The sequence below is a fragment of the Cydia fagiglandana genome, chromosome 8 (assembly GCF_963556715.1).
Source record: "Cydia fagiglandana chromosome 8, ilCydFagi1.1, whole genome shotgun sequence".
Classification (NCBI taxonomy): Eukaryota; Metazoa; Arthropoda; class Insecta; order Lepidoptera; family Tortricidae; genus Cydia; species Cydia fagiglandana.
This window is the reverse complement of record NC_085939.1, coordinates 466308-485350: the sequence shown is the minus strand read 5'-3', so window position 1 is coordinate 485350 and position 19043 is coordinate 466308. Positions and strand designations below refer to the sequence as shown.

The window sequence follows — 19043 nt, the reverse complement described above, 5'->3', positions numbered from 1 at the left end:
CCCGCGGACTGGAGGCGTCCGCACCGCGACTGCAGCAACAGGAGCGGGCGTGTGACGTCTCTCGGAGTCCCGCGGACTGGAGGCGTCCGCACCGCGACTGCAGCAACAGGAGCGGGCGTGTGACGTCTCTCCGAGTCCTGCGGACTGGAGGCGTGGCCCGCAGCGTCGCGGTGTCTCGGAGTCACCTTGGACGACAGCAGAAGACGCGGCGCGCGCGGGCGGGGGCGGGCGCCGGGGGACGGGGCGCCCCGGTCGCGCCGCAACTAACAACACGAGGTACTCCCAGGCTCCTGCCTGAGAACCCTCCGCGAGTGACGAAGTAACTTCTGAACGCCAATAAAATTAGAATATCTTAAACTGGCTCACCGGATGGTTCGAGACAATCCAAACCTCCTTATCGGCGAAGCGCGGCACCCGACACCAGCGCGCGCCGTCCGCCGCCGCGCCGCCCGGGCGCCGCCGCCGCCGCCGCAGGCACGATGACCGCACGTTCCCTCTCCGATGCGGAGCGACTTGTTACCACTTGTTAACAAAAACCACTGACGCACTTCCTACTTCGATCTCGAAAGTGCGAGTTAACGGTAACGATTTTAGCAGCATGGAATGTGAAAATTAATTTAGCAAGAAAAAAGTGGGTAGAATCGAAAAGCACCGTTCGATGACTTCGATCGCGAGACCGCCAAAAGACTAATAGTGGCGATCTCTGCCATATCTCACTATTTAATCGACCGAGCTTTGGATCGGAAATGTTAAAGCACCATGCTGCAAAAATATACGCAAAAAATATTTGCGGACCATCGGTCAAGACGGTCGACGAAACAAATGACATGGCGGTGGCGAGTGGCGGGAAGCGAGCAACGGTTCGCAGGAAGTGGAAGCGGAACTACGTCACGGCGTGGGGCGGAGCGACTACATAGACGCTAGCGGCATCATTGGTCAACGATCGCGTTACTCTCTCAATGAAGATATCCGATGTGGAGTACGGAACACATAATAATTACATATTCAGTATCACTTTTTAGCGACAAATTTATGAATACCTGATTGTGACCATAGGTAAGGGTAATGTATGTGCATGGGCATTCTATTTTTCGTTATACATAATAATTTTTAAAACTTTTTCTTAAAATGCATATTTTAGAATACTTGAAAATCTCTTTCTTTTTCTGTTTTGTGGTGGAGAAAGAGGCTTAATTAGGCGTAAATTTAGATGTTACATTCGTCATTCAAGAATTGATTATATTAGGTACAGTTAGCAGTCAGGTATTTGTTTTTTTTTAAGTAATACTTTTTCCTACAATTTTCCGCTAATATTACTTACAGTCTAGCCGCTTCCGTAGCACACACCAGGCCAAAGCTGCGTGTTAAACATTTGGAAAACAGTTACTTACACAACACATACAAACGTTTTATTAAAATCGAGCCACCCACAGCTAAATATTTTGCCTGCCAGTCCCCTATAAGTGAAAATATTTTCAGTGGTAAAACTTATATTTAATAGGAGTTCCGGTATGACGTGCATAATTCTAGGAGAAACTTAGAGAATATAACCAACGGAGTGGTCATTAACAGGGGTTCCCCTCTGTCGAAAAAAGGCGGCCAATGGTAAACCACATGTCAAACACATGTATGGGCTGACGTTTATCTGACATGGCTATGTTGACGTTACGTATACATTTGATGTGCCCCTCCCCCGCAAAAAACGGCAGACTATTTTGTACCGAAAATTATAGACATGGTGTCTCCGTTGGTTATATCCTCTAAGTGCAGAAATATTATGTAGATTATTAAGAAACGAGTAAATACGCGTAACGCGTTTGTAAAGTCAAGTGTAATGTATGAGTGTCTAATATATATGTAACTTACTTTCTTAGTTCTTTAATTTTCCAACAAAAGAGCTATGGAACATATTTTTGAGTAGCATAGTGTGCACCCATATTTTTACACTTGTATGAACAGAACAGTCGGCACTAAAAGTAGCGAATCAGACTAAGAGTGAAAAGCATCTAAGATTATCTAACAGCTTTACAAAAAGAGATAGGGTAATTCGCCAGTAAATTTAGTAACTGGCCAAAATGAATTCTATTTGTAGGTGAATAGAATTCATTTTTAGTTTCGGGCGGCCAGTTACTAAGGGCCCCCCCCACATCTGGCGTCTTTCGAGCGTCGGCGTCTACAATTCTATGGCCGACGTCGACGCAACGTCGACGCAACTGCGCAGCGACGTCATTTTCCATAGCGCTGGACCGACGCCGACAGACCCCGACGCTCGAAAGACGCCAGATGTGGGGGGGCCCTAAAAGTGGCCAGTTACTGGCGAATTACCCTACCTAAGTACATATAACTCTATTATGTTGACATTTAGACTGTAATGGACCGTCTCTTGAACGCTAACTGTAGAGATTTATCTTTATTTGGAAAAGCATTCTTAAGTGGCAGATACCTTTGGCGCATTGATTGTACTAATACTACTAATGGTGCTGACTGTACAAGACAAACTTGACCGTAAAAGACCAATAATAAAACAGACATTCAACATACCGGGCGTAAGACAGTTAGGGTCTATAGGCTTCGTGGAGTTGCTGCACTGCTCCAACTCCTGGTAGTTGGTGAGGTGCATCCAGAGCGCGGACTTGCCCATCTTGTGCTGGACGCCGTGCGACCAGAGCCGCTCCAGCAGGTCGCATAGCGACGAGATCATCGTGCTCTCCTCCACGCCCGTGATGGACACTTCACTGCCGAGGCCTAGGTCGGTCTCCTCCGTGCCCATTTTCTCTACTAACATACGCTTTGTCTTGCTTTTGCATTCCTGTTTAAAAGGAGCATTTTAGAATAAGGTACTTGCTTATGTTGATTTTTATAACATGGCTTCTACCCTGATTTAAACTTTCACGATTTTTAAACATTATTCAATTGCACAACGGGATTTACGCGATTAAGTCCCGTTGTACAATTTAATAATAGCTTCTACCATCCACAAATACGTCTCGCGTCGAATGACGGTCTCTATGACAGTTCCTTTAAGTCTCTTTTGGTTGGACTCAATATAAAAAAACACGTTTTTTCACGTATTCTTCAAAAAAATTACTATTAATATTTTAAGTGACAGCTACTCTGTATAAAAATGAACTCTCATAAGTCATAAGGACCATCATTCGACGCAAGAAGTATATAAAATTTAAATTTGCTAAGGCAAATGCAATCTTGATTCGTCAAATATAGAATGTGGCTAGGTAACGGATAACATACCTATTATAGACAATTTCCACGGAGACATTCAAAATGCGACAGAAATTTAAAGCGCGGCGATTATCGCCTTCGAGAAGCGACCAATCGATTAACATATGAAATTCGTACCTTTAAAAGTTTATCGACGAAAGTTTTGTGGTTTTGCGATATAGCGGCGCTCGTGACTTCGGTGGAGAGCCTCCTGCCTATATCTCCGAGCAACAGTTCTGGCGTGCAATCCTTCACTTGCCACTTCGCATTCTTTATGCGCTTCAAACTATTGGTCCTGGAATATTAGATTATATATTTCTTTTAAAATTTAATGTTGATTATAAATGATCAACGTTGAAGCAAGCACATGAAGCAGAAAGCAATTTGCTGTGATTTTGCAGTACTAGTCTAGAACATTCACTACTGAGGAAAAGGTACATAAAATACTAAAATACACAAAAAAATATTTCAACAAAATTTATTTCATATTACAAGTTATGTACATAAATGTCGATATCTGATGTAAACAGATAAACCTATTCCGTTACGCTTTATAGATTCGTTAATATAATAATCTTTGCTTAAAGCTAATTTATGAGGATATCAAGAAATCATTATGTTCACGTTTATTGCAGTGAACATTTTATTGCCCACTGTTTAGTTAAGGCTAAATTTAAAATTTCTAACCTAATAATTTTTAATTTGCGACTGTCAGGGCTCAGAAACCGTATTATTTTTAAACCGGTTCATTCATTCCCCCGGGAATGAAGAGTTTCGTTTGCGGTTACCGGTTAAACAACTGTTCTATTGAGATATATACCAGTTTATACCAATTTGTTTTTTTGTGGAACGTAATTTACCGGTGAAATTGGAAATATCGAAGCTAGATAGAACGAGTAAGTTATTGCTGTCTTTTTCACGTATGATAACGAGTTAAACCGAGTTTCTGAAAGAAGAGAGTAACCGGTATTATATCGTTCCCCGCGAACCATAACATTCTGTTCCGTCTTTTTACCGGTTGGAAAAGAGAACGTAATTTTTTAACGTAGTTCGCATTCCAACAACTTACCGGTTTTTAATGGAAGAGTTTGGAACTATATTAACAGGTATTTTAATACCGGTTCCGAGCCCTGGCGATTGTATTTTAAAAAAATGCATTGTAGAAATATAAACAATTGTAGGCTAATACAATACTGAACGAAAATACGTTTATTTAACGTAATTGCACAAAATAGAAATGAGATAAGACATCACTATAAAATCACATGACAAACTTGCGAGGGCTGTAGTAGCAGAAACCTAGCACTTTTTTTTAATTTCAATATCTCGATAAAATGATAGCAAACATGATGTGACAATATCTTTGAATCGGCAGAAATAGTGTACATATTGAAGTGGTACAAGATTAGCTCGAGTTAGTATCGCCAAGGAGCTAACATGCCACGCGGAATCGCCTAAAAAGTGCAAGGTACATTCGCCATCAGATATATCGGAGCGGCCAAGGTGCTCACAAGTATCTGAACACGCTTCTATTGTTAAGGCGTTATAGTGTGTAATCAGATAATTATGGGCACCTCGGCAGCTCCGATATATCTGATGGCGGCTGGACCCTAAACATTGCTGCTACAGTCCCCACTACAAAATCTACACAACACATGCGTTGGATATATGTATTACAGGTGTCAATAAATTATCACACCACACAAATCAATTGTGTAAACAAAACTTAAATACTTATCTTATACTTCAAATAATATCAAAACGTAAAGCGTTAATTGCATTATTAAGATTTTAAATTCGGTTAATACCCGACATTGTAAGTAGTAAAATAAATTCATTAAGTGAGTAAGTAAGTAACGATTCGTATAAATCTGAGCTTGAGGGTATTTATGTAACTATATGCCTAGCACTCAAGCGGCGCGACAATATCTCGTAATAAAAAGACGGGTAGTCCATCTCGCGTGCGAGATATTGTCGCGTCGTCGCTCCTGTGCTAGGCCTACTGAGCAGGCCATACGTCGCAGTTGCATGCACTTGCGATTACTAACAGCAATCATCACATCAGACAAACATACACATATATTACTGATAAAAGGCTCAATAAATTCAAATACAATACAAATGATAGATGCGCAAAATTTTATTCGTGGTGTTAAAATAGCTTTTGACTACTTTTAACCAGCTAACACAGCGGTATACATTTTGATTTGCTACTATTACCAATCGCGAACTTACTACAAAATTACGCCGCATAAGGGCCATAATGGAATTAAAAAATTTCAATTGCTCACTACATAAAGCAATTGAAATAGATACCAACTCCTGTTGAACTTAAATTCGCAAAACAAGTGACAGTAAATTGAGTAAAATGATTAAAACACGATTTTTTTTTCTCGTTGTAAGTTATCAACTGCATTGAAATCAAATGGTTTATATATATATTATATATTTAAAATTTGAAACCTAGAATTCGACCTAACGGCTTTTGCTAACCTGAATAATGTAAGCGTCTTTTTTTGTAGAGAGTTTCGGGCGTTTATCCTCACTACTGCTACGTTAACTTGTTACGTATACGATTTATATGGGGTCATCCATTAATTACGTCACACGAATTTCTAGGTTTTTTGACCCCTCCCCCCCTCCTTGTCACACTTGGTCACATTTGGCAAACCCCTCCCCCCTAGTGTGACGTCACATTTTTTCTACGAAATCGCCAAATCGAATTAAGTAAGTACCTAAGTATTATTAATATTTTATTAATATATTTTTGACGATATAAATATTGGTAATTTTATAACCCAAAACTGCATAGGAAAGAAAATTAAACGAATAAAAACGATTATCGTTTTAAAAACTTGTTATTTAAATGTACAGCGAATAAAAAAAATAAAAAAAATTTTGGGTTACTGATGAAGTTAAAGTGACGTCACAAAGTTTGTGTCTCCCCCCTCCCCCATGTCACAACATGTCACATTTTCTTGACCCCTCCCTCCCCCTAAACGTGTGATGTAATTAATGGATGACCCCTATTTATAGTTGCCTTTTATAGTATATTTACACCAAATCAAGTAAAGTGTATTTAGCTGCCTTGAAGCATCGAGTATAGCAGCCACATGCAAGTCAAGATAACATGCTGACCAGTTATCAATATAACTTTTGAGTATTTCTACAATAGATACAAGCAAATTCAACTTTCACAATAATATGGAAGAATTGGATATAGATACACATACCTTAGAGGCTATAATAAATCGTCTGCTTATTACATAATTACAAAGAAAAAAATCTAGGAGATTCAACAGATTTAATAAAATACATTTTATTCTGGAAACATTCAATGTTTCTACATTTACACACTACACGGTAGTGCTAATTATTCTAATAAAAAAAATCACTAACCACAACATCCAAGTCAATGAAATCACATGCTGCCAAGGAAAGCGGGTCGATCAAGGCTCGGAACCATTCATAATAAAAAAAAAAATACCGGTTTAGCTCCGAACCGAAATAAAGCCTTAGCTGCCTACTGTCGTGGACAACGGAATTTAACTGGTTTTAACCAGTAAAAATAAAAACCTTTAGGTTTAAAATACTGCTTCAAAAGCCGATAAAATAAAGTTTCTAAAACGAAATCAAAATAAAAGTTTTAGGTCATATAAAATGAAATTGTTTGAAAAACTAACCGGTATCCGAGCCTTGGGGTTGAATTATATAATGCTCCTTAGTCTTTATAAGACTGCTAGAGATCAATACAGGTACAATTACCTAATTGCTCACCGAGTTAACAATTAACTTAAGGTAATTAAATTTAAATTCGTTATCAACATATTTAACGGCAATGAGAATGAGCAACTTTACGGTCATTCTCGACAAAATATTAGATCATCAGTGATTATACGTTAAATGAACTATGTCAATTTTATTATATTAACAAATATAGATACAGCACTGGTAAATAATAGTATTTGTTTTTTTTTATGAGACATACTAAAGTCTATTTCAATAGAACTTGCTAACTATGTAAACAAACAACGTAACTTTGTTTTATCATTGTTTCTCTTTGAATTTTCACACCACCTCATCAAATACCATTGAAACCATACACATATACACTATTGAAACGGTTCGTTCCGTAAAATACATAAATATATAACTGTATCTTGGATATTTAATTAAAAGTTTAAAATGGTTTCATAAGTTAGGTTATTAGGACCTGATGGAATGACGGTTTTGTTTCTTTTAAATTCTATAATTGTCTATGATGGGTAGTGTTGTGACTAAAGTTTGTGATATAAACCCGCTACACACTACCCAACCCACGCTCTGTACCTACCACCGCGGTTATAAAATACATCAATACATTATTCTTAAGTACTAATTTGTCTTCTAATCGTGATTAAACAAATTAAAAATAAGTAACTACTTGTTTTTTACTTTTTGTATTTTATTATTCGATGTGGTTTGACATTAGTAAAGTAGTAAGTAGGAGTCTTGCCCATCACTAGTAAATTCATCATTCAGAGACAATTTCAATATGGCGGTTTGTTTACATAGTTAGCAAGTTCTATTGAAATAGACTTTAGCACTAAGACAGTATAATTTTACGGTTTTACTCTCACTAAGCGAGCGAAATATGTCCAGCGGAGTGACAATTAGACACGCCTATACGTGATTTAAACCGTAAAATGATATACTGGAGTACAGCTCTTTCAAGTTAATTAGTATCTATTTTCGTATAATAATAATTAGCTACTGTTATCTCGGTGTGCTGCGGTATGCATGCAGGCGTGGACACGATGCTATGGCTCGGCGAACCACGAGCGAGAATGCGAAGGCAATACCCTTACAATCCATAACCACGATTGAAAATGGCATGAAAGCCTAGCCTAGATGACAACCATCGATAGAAAACGCCAATCGAAAGACAAAAATGTATGGGAATAGCCACTTTACGTAGCATCCCGATAATTTTTTCTTTTCGTTTGGCGTGTGTCGATGTAGTACCATTGTCATCTTGGATAGGTCGTCAGCTTGGAACGAAAATACCAGAACAGAACAAGTGTTTCAAGGCAAAGCTCGTCAATATTGCCCAACCATAGAAAATATGCAACGTTATTACGGATCACACGTAGAGTAAATTAAGTCATAGTAAATGTGAATAGTTTTCTTCTCATCACACTTGCTTGAAAAGGACGATTTTCGACACAATAGGAAGTAATCGTTTCTCTTAGGGAAAAAACGGTTTTTATTATAAGTATTAGTCATGTAAATGTTATTTTTGGTATAAAATTAAACTTATGAATAATTTTCAATCGTGGTTCTATTAAGAATGGATCTTTGCCTTCTAACCTTACGTGAAAAATTTACAAAATTGTGGATCAATATCATGTTTTAAATGAGTTTATTCCCACACAAGTGTGATAAAGAACATTTTATGAAACACTCAAGATATTACGACTGTAAATTATGATCATAAAAAACCATCTTAACGTAGCATCGGGTTTGCCCGTTGTTAACATTTCTTGGACATGTCGCTCATACATTTCGAGCGAGCGAGAACAATCGATTTACTTATATTTAGTCTATAAAGTAGGAACGGTAAACGCGCGGCCGAGCCGCTAGCGCTTATGAGCCCCAACAATTTTCATTGTTCAAATGGATTTCAACAGTAACAGAAGGGCAACATTGACGGCTTCGCCTCTAACGCTCAACACAAAGAAACCCAAAACGCCATAAACACGGCAGTGGGAACGGAGCACAGTACAGCCGGTCGGAGTAACGGTAAAGCATCGATTCTCTCGGGTGGAGGTGGAGGGTGGAGGGTGGAGGGTCCTAGAGCGGCGGGGCGCACTCGCACCTGCGGTCGCTGTGCGGCGGCGGCGCGAGCGCGGCGGGGTCGAGGCGCGCGGGGAAGGCGCGGTAGTAGGCGGCGCGGTGCGGGAGCCGCTCGCCCGGCGCGCCCGCCTCCAGCTCGGCCCCCGTCCCCCCCGTCCCCCCCGCGCACCCCCCGCCCCCCGCGCACCCCGCCCACACGCTGTAGCCGCGCGCCGGCCCCGACTCGCCCACCCGACGTCTGCAACAATACCAGCACCCGGCCTTACTCCCCATCGCGACACACCGTACCCGACATTCGACGCTTCCACGTCCACATAGTTATTATTTCAATGCTATGCTATAAAAAACCGTTCTAGGCGACATCGAGGTTTGTCATATTGGACACGATAAGTTTCACATTATTTTTACATGTATTATAACGAAATTATATAGCGTTATAAATTAACGCAATTATTGACTATGACCAGAAGGGAATATATAGCGACATTCTTCATATTATAAGTTTTTTTTTACTATAGTAAGCTCCATTGGCATTTAGGAGTCAGTGAAACTTGCCAAAAAAGAAATGACAGAACGAACTTCCTTCTACTTACATACCTATATCGCAAAATTCAAGACATACATAATTCCAAATAGGGTTTAACCTCTAGAAAAATTTGCAATCAAATTGATTCAATCAACACAAAAACAGAATCGTACTCTGTCCTAGGGATTGCAAACCGGTTAACCGAAAAACCGGTTTAGAAGGACCGAGAAACTAACTAACTTGAAGTGACAATTTTGTCATATGTAATATCATTAATGAATTCAGATAGTAATAGACTTTTTTGCAAATACTTTTTTTAATCACTCCCATCGCTGCTCCTACACTGACGTCGTCTTATCTACGACCGAAGTTGAATAAATATTACATATACGGACTAGCTCGTGCCAATATGAATGTGTTAGTAAATGCGAGCGAGCAACCGATGCTGGTACAGTCGGAATCAAATATATCGGGGCGGCCAAAGTGCCCAAAAATATCTGAACATGCACTTTAACGTCTTGGCAGTAGAGCAGTGTTCAAACATTTGTGAACACCTTGGCCGCTCCGATATATCTAATGACGATTGTACACTACAATTGTCAAAATTTGGTTAGAACGTTCAAAACTCATCGAAAGTGCATTTATTAAATACAGTCATGGCAAATGTACTAAAGTAAGAACGCTAAGCACGAAAAATTCCGTACGTTGACCTGGCTGTTCTTTCCTGTCCCACTCACACATGTTGTCAGTGCCATTGACCGCTGGCAACATGGGCGGGACAGCAATATTACAGTAAATTACACAAGTGCGAAAGAGATAGGAGCAGGCGGGTACCTAAATATAGGAAAGTACAATTTCACTGTACTGTTACCAGTTGCCGATTCGCACTGTATAATACCCACTTTTAAAATAAATAAGCTGCTTTGTTTAGTTTTAGATTATATTTTATGTTATTCGTGCACTTTGTAAATAATGTACATAATGTTTGTTTGTATTTCTCTGATGTAAGTGAATTATAATTCTTTTGGAGAAATAAATTCTTAAACCATAAAAACCATAAATTCTTCATGCTCTGCGTTCTTACTTTAGACGTTTTAGTACCCAGTTGGCTTTGATTGAACACATGTATTTTGATGTAGCCCCATGACAACAAACAATATCGTGCAAATACCTGGTAAAGCAGTTAGTTAGTATAAATTATAATAGCGTCGTAATCTTAAGGCGTACTTAAGGTCCGATTTATTTGTAGATTGATTCACCAAAACTGTCGTTATATAATTTATCGTGAATCTGTTTTGGCCTTTACGGCTCGGCGACCACATTACGGGACTTGCGACGGCCGCAGCGACAGCCACAGGTGGGAACGAAAGGTCTGATCGCTGTGTCTCGCTCCAACCTATGGTTATCGCTGCGCTGCCGCCGGCGCAAGTCCCGCAATGTCGTGCCGGAGCCGTTATAACACTAAGCGCCCTCTTGCACCATTCATTAACCCAAGAATAACCGGTTAAACCTGAATTTACAATGGTTACCGGTCCAATTTGACACTAGGTTACCGGTTTATCCGGTTAATTCCGGGTTAGTGGAATGATACAAGTGGCCCTAAAGATGCTATAGCTTGTTATAACTAACCTCGTGATGGCGACGCGGTGGTCGAACGCCTGCAGGTTGGCGTCGTACTCGCCCCAGCTGGCCATGATCTTGTTGTCGATGAACGTGGCGAACATCTGCGTCTCGAGGAAGCGCGACAGGAAGGGCCGGTGCCGCTGCGGCTGGTCCGACAGGAACGACGCCTTGTCGAAGTTCACCATCGACTCTCGCGTCGACAACCATGCGTCGCGATCCTGAAATATGTAGCCGGTCAAACAAGTTTGTCAGGAAAAAAGAGCGAAAATAAAATTTTCTGTGGGACGATGAGCCTTCGCGCCTACATTTTGATTTGCGGGTCTTTTCTACTGACGGAAATTGCTTGACAGAGTATTGTATAATACCCCGTTATAACGGTGTATTGCCATTTGTTAGCGCCGGCCACAGACATCGCGGAATCGCAGTGACGCGTCGTAAATGTCACGATTTTAATGCGTGTCCTCTTAGTGAATTCGTAAAGTTTACGGCACGTGACTGCATGCGATAAAAACGGTACGCTTACGATGCTTCGCTGCGATTCCGTAACGTCACCGTTTATTAAACAGCGGTGTAGTCGGACCTTTATCCTATTGTATACTGCTCCTCGTCGTGTCGGCCCCGGCCTCACGCTGCCGTGGACTTGGTGTATGTATACCTGGTCGGGCTGGATGATGAAGTTCTCGTACGCGAGGAACATGTTCACGAATCTGTTGAGGAAGCACTCGCGCACGGCGCCGTTGAGCCGCGCGTCCTCCTGGTACTGCTCCTCGTCATTCAGCGGCCCGCGCTTCGGCACCGGCATCACGCTGTCCGCGTCCACTTGGTCTATGTTTACACCTGAAACAAATAAACCGGTATTTTAAATTCCAGCCTTTAGAGTCACACGAAGGTAGCCGCAGTCCTAAAATGCACCACAGTGCGCGCGACAGAGAGCGCTGCAGCGCGTCGGCGCGGCGACGGGCTCGCAGACTGCCGTCCCACTCTAACACCATAGTCTATAGAGTCGCACCAAACAAAGTCTGCAGCGGATTTGATAGCCCACGCAGTGTAGTGTTATGTATACGTCATAATTTCATAGAAGTTTGACGTTTAAAATGACACTTGCACTGCGTGGGCTCTCAAAATCGCTGCAGACTTTTTACGGTCTGACTATAAAACAATACAGGCTTTCGACGAAGCCATCGACGCAAGACAGTCGTGCGGCGTGCGAGGGGTGGGTCGCGCACACCCGAGCTGAATACATCGCCATTGTTAGTAGCTCGGTACTACTTACAGGGCTAGCGTGTCTTATTTGAAATGTTACTGTTATCACATTCACTGCCCCCGACGTACACTGCGTTCACCGTCATACAAGTTTGTTCCTAAGCCACGCCCCATGGCAGTGAATGCGTTATTTGTCAGTTGTGTAAAAATATGTGACAACCCGACTGTGTTATTATGCGATGCCCGCATTTACGCAAACATCAGACGTCGATTCACTGTTACTTTGTACTCACCCGTCCGCTTGACGATGTCGACGATGCGCTGCAGCGCGTCGAGCCGGCGCGGCGACGGGCCTGCAAACTGCCGTCACACTCTAACACTGTGCCATACAGTACGCACGACAGAGACCGCTACACTCACCCGTCCGTTTCACGATGTCGACGATCCGCTGCAGCGCGTCGAGGCGGCGCGGTGCGCGGCGCGTCGGTGAACCGGGCGGGGACGCGTTCAGCGGCCTACTCTCGTCCCACTCTAGCACGTCGTTAAACGAATGCTTGCGACGAAGACCGCCTATACGAAAATAGGACACATTTTAAGCGTGTATGGTGCACTTAGCTTTTACGGACATTGTGATCGGGTCAAATATACTTTTCACGCCACTGTTCGGAAATGTGGCAATAGATGGTCTAAAACCAAGCTGGAAAGTAGGCAATAGCTGTAGCACCTGAAGCACCACTACTACAATGTTTCATTGTTGTCATCATCTGTCATTGGTGACAGTTCGCTACAGCAATGAGTATCATTTAAAACATAAAAATCAATAAAAGGTCTTTTTTTGCGCAACTTTTTCCTTCAAAAATAAAATTAGGTTATTTATAGCACCAATTTCTTGTTTAAAAAAAATAAATATCAAAACCATTCACTTCATTTTTTTTAACAATTATCCATTCAGTTCACGCTTAAGGCGTTTTTTACTTTTGTAGCTGTTTGTGGTTTTATTAGCAAAAACGCTTCTAATTTTAGAGTCGGTTTGAAGCAAATAACAGAAAAACGCCTCTTAATAGTGGTAAAAAAAGTAAAAAAAGGCGGGATCTGAAAATACCTACTGAATTGGATAGTGTAAATTATGTTTGACTAAAAAATATAAGAAACGCGTATCTACGCTCGCTATAAAAATGAGTTCTTCTAGTGAAGAAAATGATATTCTTACGCCTACCGAAATTCAAGAGACAGTACAGGCAGTGGCTAGTAATTTGCTACCAGAGGAATCGCGGGCTAGTACTTATAGTTATGCAAATGTTTTCTTATTTCCTCGCAGTAGTCGTGAAAAGCACTATGTAATGCCTCGGCCGGAAACGCTAAAGATGGACTCGTATTATTCGAGGGCCTCCACTAACGTGTCGGCCCTCGAACTCACTCGTCCATCTTTTAGCGATTTTCCGTCCTCTCCTACAATGTACTATTTCACGCCACTGTTCGGAAATGTGGCAATAGATGGTCTAAAACCAAGCTGGAAAGTAGGCAATAGCTGTAGCACCTGAAGCACCACTACTACAATGTTTCATTGTTGTCATCATCTGTCATTGGTGACAGTTCGCTACAGCAATGAGTATCATTTAAAACATAAAAATCAATAAAAGGTCTTTTTTTGCGCAACTTTTTCCTTCAAAAATAAAATTAGGTTATTTATAGCACCAATTTCTTGTTTAAAAAAAATAAATATCAAAACCATTCACTTCATTTTTTTTAACAATTATCCATTCAGTTCACGCTTAAGGCGTTTTTTACTTTTGTAGCTGTTTGTGGTTTTATTAGCAAAAACGCTTCTAATTTTAGAGTCGGTTTGAAGCAAATAACAGAAAAACGCCTCTTAATAGTGGTAAAAAAAGTAAAAAAAGGCGGGATCTGAAAATACCTACTGAATTGGATAGTGTAAATTATGTTTGACTAAAAAATATAAGAAACGCGTATCTACGCTCGCTATAAAAATGAGTTCTTCTAGTGAAGAAAATGATATTCTTACGCCTACCGAAATTCAAGAGACAGTACAGGCAGTGGCTAGTAATTTGCTACCAGAGGAATCGCGGGCTAGTACTTATAGTTATGCAAATGTTTTCTTATTTCCTCGCAGTAGTCGTGAAAAGCACTATGTAATGCCTCGGCCGGAAACGCTAAAGATGGACTCGTATTATTCGAGGGCCTCCACTAACGTGTCGGCCCTCGAACTCACTCGTCCATCTTTTAGCGATTTTCCGTCCTCTCCTACAATGTACTATAAAATGAGAGTTATTTGTGGGTGATCGGTCCGCTACCTCAACGAGATATTACAAGAACATGTTTTTGGTTCAAAATGTACTTATTAAGGATTATTTCTTTCAATGTCACATTCTTCTCTCTCTACTTTGCTGAAATATAAAAAAAAAACCGTGAACCGGGACCAGAGCTCGGAACCGTTATTGAAATACCTATTTATTAATATCATTCCAAAACCGTTAATTAAAAAACCGGTTGATTAATGGAACGCGAACTAAAAAATTACGTTCTCTCTCCTAACCGGTAAGAAGAGGGAACGGAACTTTATGGTTCGCAGGGAACGATATTATACCGGTTACTCTTGGCTTTCGGAGACTCTCGGTTAAACTTGTTGTCATTCGTGAAAGAGATAGCAATAGATACTCGTTCTATCTCGCTTCGATATTTTCAATTTAACCGGTTAATTTCGTTTCACAAAAACGGAAGGCGAACGAATTAGGCACAATTAGGCGAATTAGAGTTTATTTTAATAGAACAGTTCTTTAACCGGTAACCGCAAACGGAAACGAAATCCTTTTCGTTCCCGGGTGAATGAAAGAAACCGGTTTGAAAAATAAAACGATTTCCGTGCCCTGACCGGGACATATATATAGGTACTCTAAATGAATGTGCTTACCCGATGGTAAAGTGCAGCTGCTGCTCATGTCACTCATGTGTTTGTACGAGGTCCCGTTTATTGGCACGCCGAGTTTCGTGGGCTCCGTTTCCGGTCTTTGGATCTGGGGGTAAAACGTAGTATTTTAAGGATTTATAATAACATAACATACCTACATGCATTAAACTATTCCGCTGAGCGAGTCGCACTCTCGCACATCGAGTTTTATAATAGTAATTGTATATTTTTTGTTCATATATTCACGTGTATGAATTAAGATCCATTTGTACATTAGGTACTAGATTGAACTCTTCAGTATACGTATAATCTATGGTGATTGAACGTGCTTAATTGGTTTAATTGAAGCAAATTTATAATTACTTAGATCTCAGGCGACGTTAATAACGATCCTTATTAAGACGACCCAAATTAACGTACCTATATAAACTTGTAGGAAATGGAATGAATTGCAAATAGTAATATTTATTTATTTTATTTCATAATTTTATACAAATACTCTTATATTCTAATTTAGTCTGTAGAAATCGATTTCATTTAAATTTTATTAGGATTTTATTTAGAAAATTGTGACATTGACAAATATTGACGTTTCTAATTCCATAATCATTCGGCATTGTACATATAATTTTAGTTTTGATTTAGTCCAATTTTATTTTATTGTATTTATTGCAGTTAACGCATGTTAGATATTAAGTAATGTAATGCCAATTAGCACGTAAGGTTTATCTGTAAGTGCTAATTGATTGAAGTGAATAAATGATTGAAATGACTCGCCAAGTGGTAACCAGTTGTTTATTGCTTTTAACTTACAATAGAATAATTCATACAGTGAAGTAAATACAAAACATCTAGGTATAGGTTTAACGTGTGGGCGGAAGGCGGTACGCTGCGGCATTCTCGTGGCTCCTCTACACGATGGGCCAACGCCGGCCACTCCAAGTGACGCATTTATGCGTTAGAGGGAGCAAGTGATATTGCTACCTCATTCTACCGCATGGTTGCGTCCCTTGGAGTGGCCGGCGGTGGCCCATCGTGTAGAGGAGCCATCACCCCTTGTTCGGTCTCTCACGGATAAGGACATATAGGCCAGACTAAAGGCTTTTTAACAAGCTTTTATTAGGTCGACCTGTATGTAACTAACTATGTAATGGAATCTAAGGTAACTAATTTACCCATCTTCCAAGGATCGTATCGTCATGAAAATTGGCAGCTGTATCTAGTTCTGATGACAATACAATAATATGGTACTGTTGAACTGATCTGATGATGGAGACAGGAGGTGGCCATAGGAGCTCTGTGATGAAACAACGCAACCTAATTGTGTTAGGGGTTTTTAGAATTGTCTCGATGAGTATTAGTTGTCTGTCGTAAGAAAAGTACAGTCGGCGATAAAAGCTTGTACCAAAAATGATTTTTTGGCAAAAACTTATTTTTTATAAAGGCCAACCGTACGTAGTGACATTCTCAACTCGTGCTCATTTGTTGGTTCACCGTGACAAACTGCTGTGGAATAAGCTCTCTACCGAGGTTTTACGAAGTTACTACAGTATAGCGTCCTATATGCGCCTAAGGTTTTTCATACTGTCGTTGCCTTTTTCAGCATAATAACGGAAACTTGCCTGATGTTTGTCCAGGATGTGGTTGAGCTCCTCTATGAAGGCCGTCCGGTGCGGGAACACGGGCAGCTCCTCGGGCAGCTGTATGTCCGGTTTGTCGATGTCGACGAGACACAAGGCCGCCTCGGAGCCGAGCGCGATGTTCCGCGCGCCGCTGACCGCCGCGCTGTCCGCGTGGAGACCTGTCAAATATTATACTAATATATCAATTCTGCCTTGCTTGCATATTGCGACATGATGCGGAGTCAAAGCCTATTCCTTCCTGTATTAACTCAAGTGTAATTTATTTTACAGACTGTGTGTACTGTGTATATAATTTTATGTGTTGTTGTTATCCTTTTTTTTTGTTATTAATCTTTTGCCCTCTGCTTTGTCGAATACCTACATGACCTTTCTTTCTTTTTCTTTATTTTCCAGGGGCTCAAGGTTAAGCAAACACTTTCGGCAATCGTGCACTCTCGCATTCTAAGCTACCTCGGCCACGTTTCGACCTGCAATGTTACCTGATTCTTACATATGTTTGTACAAACAGCACCACTCTTAACTGTACACCGGTGGACCTTATTACAACAGGCATAAGGTCCACTAGTGGATAGGCGGATAGTTAACAGTGTGGCTTAATAACGATTCTTAACAACGATTTTCTTTGTCCATTGCAATAATACGGACCCATGACGAAGGGCACCGGCGCGTCGAGGAAGTGGTAGAGCGGCGCGGGCAGGATGGGCACGTACACGTGCGCCCACGAGAACGGCAGCAGCAGCGACACCATGCACTCCGCCACCAGCATCAGCTTACTGTAATCTGCAACCATTCATACAATATTATATGTTAATCTTACACTAATCAACCTACTTCCACATATATAATAGTCCAGAAGCCGGATGCAAGAAACCCTGGTAAAAAAATAGGTAATACAGATTCTGTGGGGGTAGCTACTACTACTCTTGGTTGGGTTGGTCGCGGCTTAACTTGGCAAATTTTATGTAAGGGGCAAAAATGTGGTGGTAAGTTTCTTTAACCTTGACCGTTAAAAGGACTATACTTACCACTGGATCTAATAAGCACCTGGTGCTCTAACAGCACGCATGTGAACAGCTGGACCACACATTCCACTCCTAACGTAGAGAACATCACTCGAAGCGGGTAGTCGAGCAGCGGCAGCTCTTCAGGTAAATTTGGCATTCTTATCACCTGGAACAACACTTCATTCTATAATATATGTCAAGACTAATTCATACTTCACAGTTTGCAGACCTAGATGGCGTTGTAAGACTCCGTACCATTACATACACTGATAACATAACAAATAAATAAACAAATAAACTGCACATCGGTGGACCTTATGCCTTTTGTAATAAGGTCCACCGATATTCAGTTAGGAGTGTTGATGTTTGTACATTATTCCTCTTGTGTTGAATGATGGTTGGGTGGTATTCCACCTGTCCAATTTATTGTCCAATGTGTATTTGCGTATTAGTACAGTCATTATATCCAAAAAACCGACCCTACCCGTGAATAATTAGTTCTTGGAGTTTCTTTTCGAAGGTCCCTCGGGGGGGTCACTGGGAGTGTAAATTCAAAAAGTAGGCTGAATCAGGCTCCTGCGTATATTCGAAAAATGTTTTTTTTTCCAAAATAACGGTTTTTCTTCAATAACTCGGCCATTTTTGATTTTACAGTAAAACCGTAAGGACAAAAATTGTAGGAAATTTGATTCTCTACAAGTTAGTCCAGTCATTATATCCAAAAAACCGTCCCTTCCCGTGAATAATCAGTTCTCGAATTTTTTTTTCGTACGTCCCTCGGGGGAATCACTGGGAGTGTAAATTCAAAAAGTAGACTGAATCAGGGTCCTGTGTATATTCGAAAAATGGTTTTTCTTGAATAACTCGGTCATTTTTGATTTTACAGTAAAACCGTGAGGGCAAAAATTGTTCAGAATTTGATTCTCTACAACTTTGTTTCCCTTCATTTATGCCGTAAAGCGTGGAACATAGGAGATAATGATAATATTTTGAATTTGTCGCGTTTTTCAGGTTTAATTTCTATAATATCGATTTTGGGGGAAAGAAGGTGGGAACCAAAATTG

The 19043-nt window shown here is 40.7% G+C and overlaps 1 protein-coding gene and 1 long non-coding RNA gene across 2 annotated transcripts in view; both read right to left on the bottom strand.

Annotated features, from left to right (window-relative positions):
• Positions 1-19043, bottom strand: part of LOC134666398 (DENN domain-containing protein 5B) — a 45797-nt gene that overhangs the window by 23640 nt on the left and 3114 nt on the right. The window contains exons 6-15 of the mRNA XM_063523526.1: positions 18001-18145; positions 17621-17755; positions 16955-17133; positions 15336-15438; positions 12827-12976; positions 11859-12040; positions 11210-11421; positions 9077-9292; positions 3358-3514; positions 2542-2809 (exon numbers count right to left, since the gene is read on the bottom strand). Coding sequence (XP_063379596.1) covers positions 2542-2809; positions 3358-3514; positions 9077-9292; positions 11210-11421; positions 11859-12040; positions 12827-12976; positions 15336-15438; positions 16955-17133; positions 17621-17755; positions 18001-18145 — 1747 coding nt within the window. The remainder of the gene's footprint in view (positions 1-2541; positions 2810-3357; positions 3515-9076; positions 9293-11209; positions 11422-11858; positions 12041-12826; positions 12977-15335; positions 15439-16954; positions 17134-17620; positions 17756-18000; positions 18146-19043) is intronic.
• LOC134666399 (uncharacterized) lies at positions 3682-9049 on the bottom strand. The gene is made up of 2 exons (XR_010098503.1): positions 7806-9049; positions 3682-7213 (listed from the first exon to the last, which is right to left on the bottom strand). It is a non-coding gene; the product is annotated as an uncharacterized LOC134666399 (long non-coding RNA).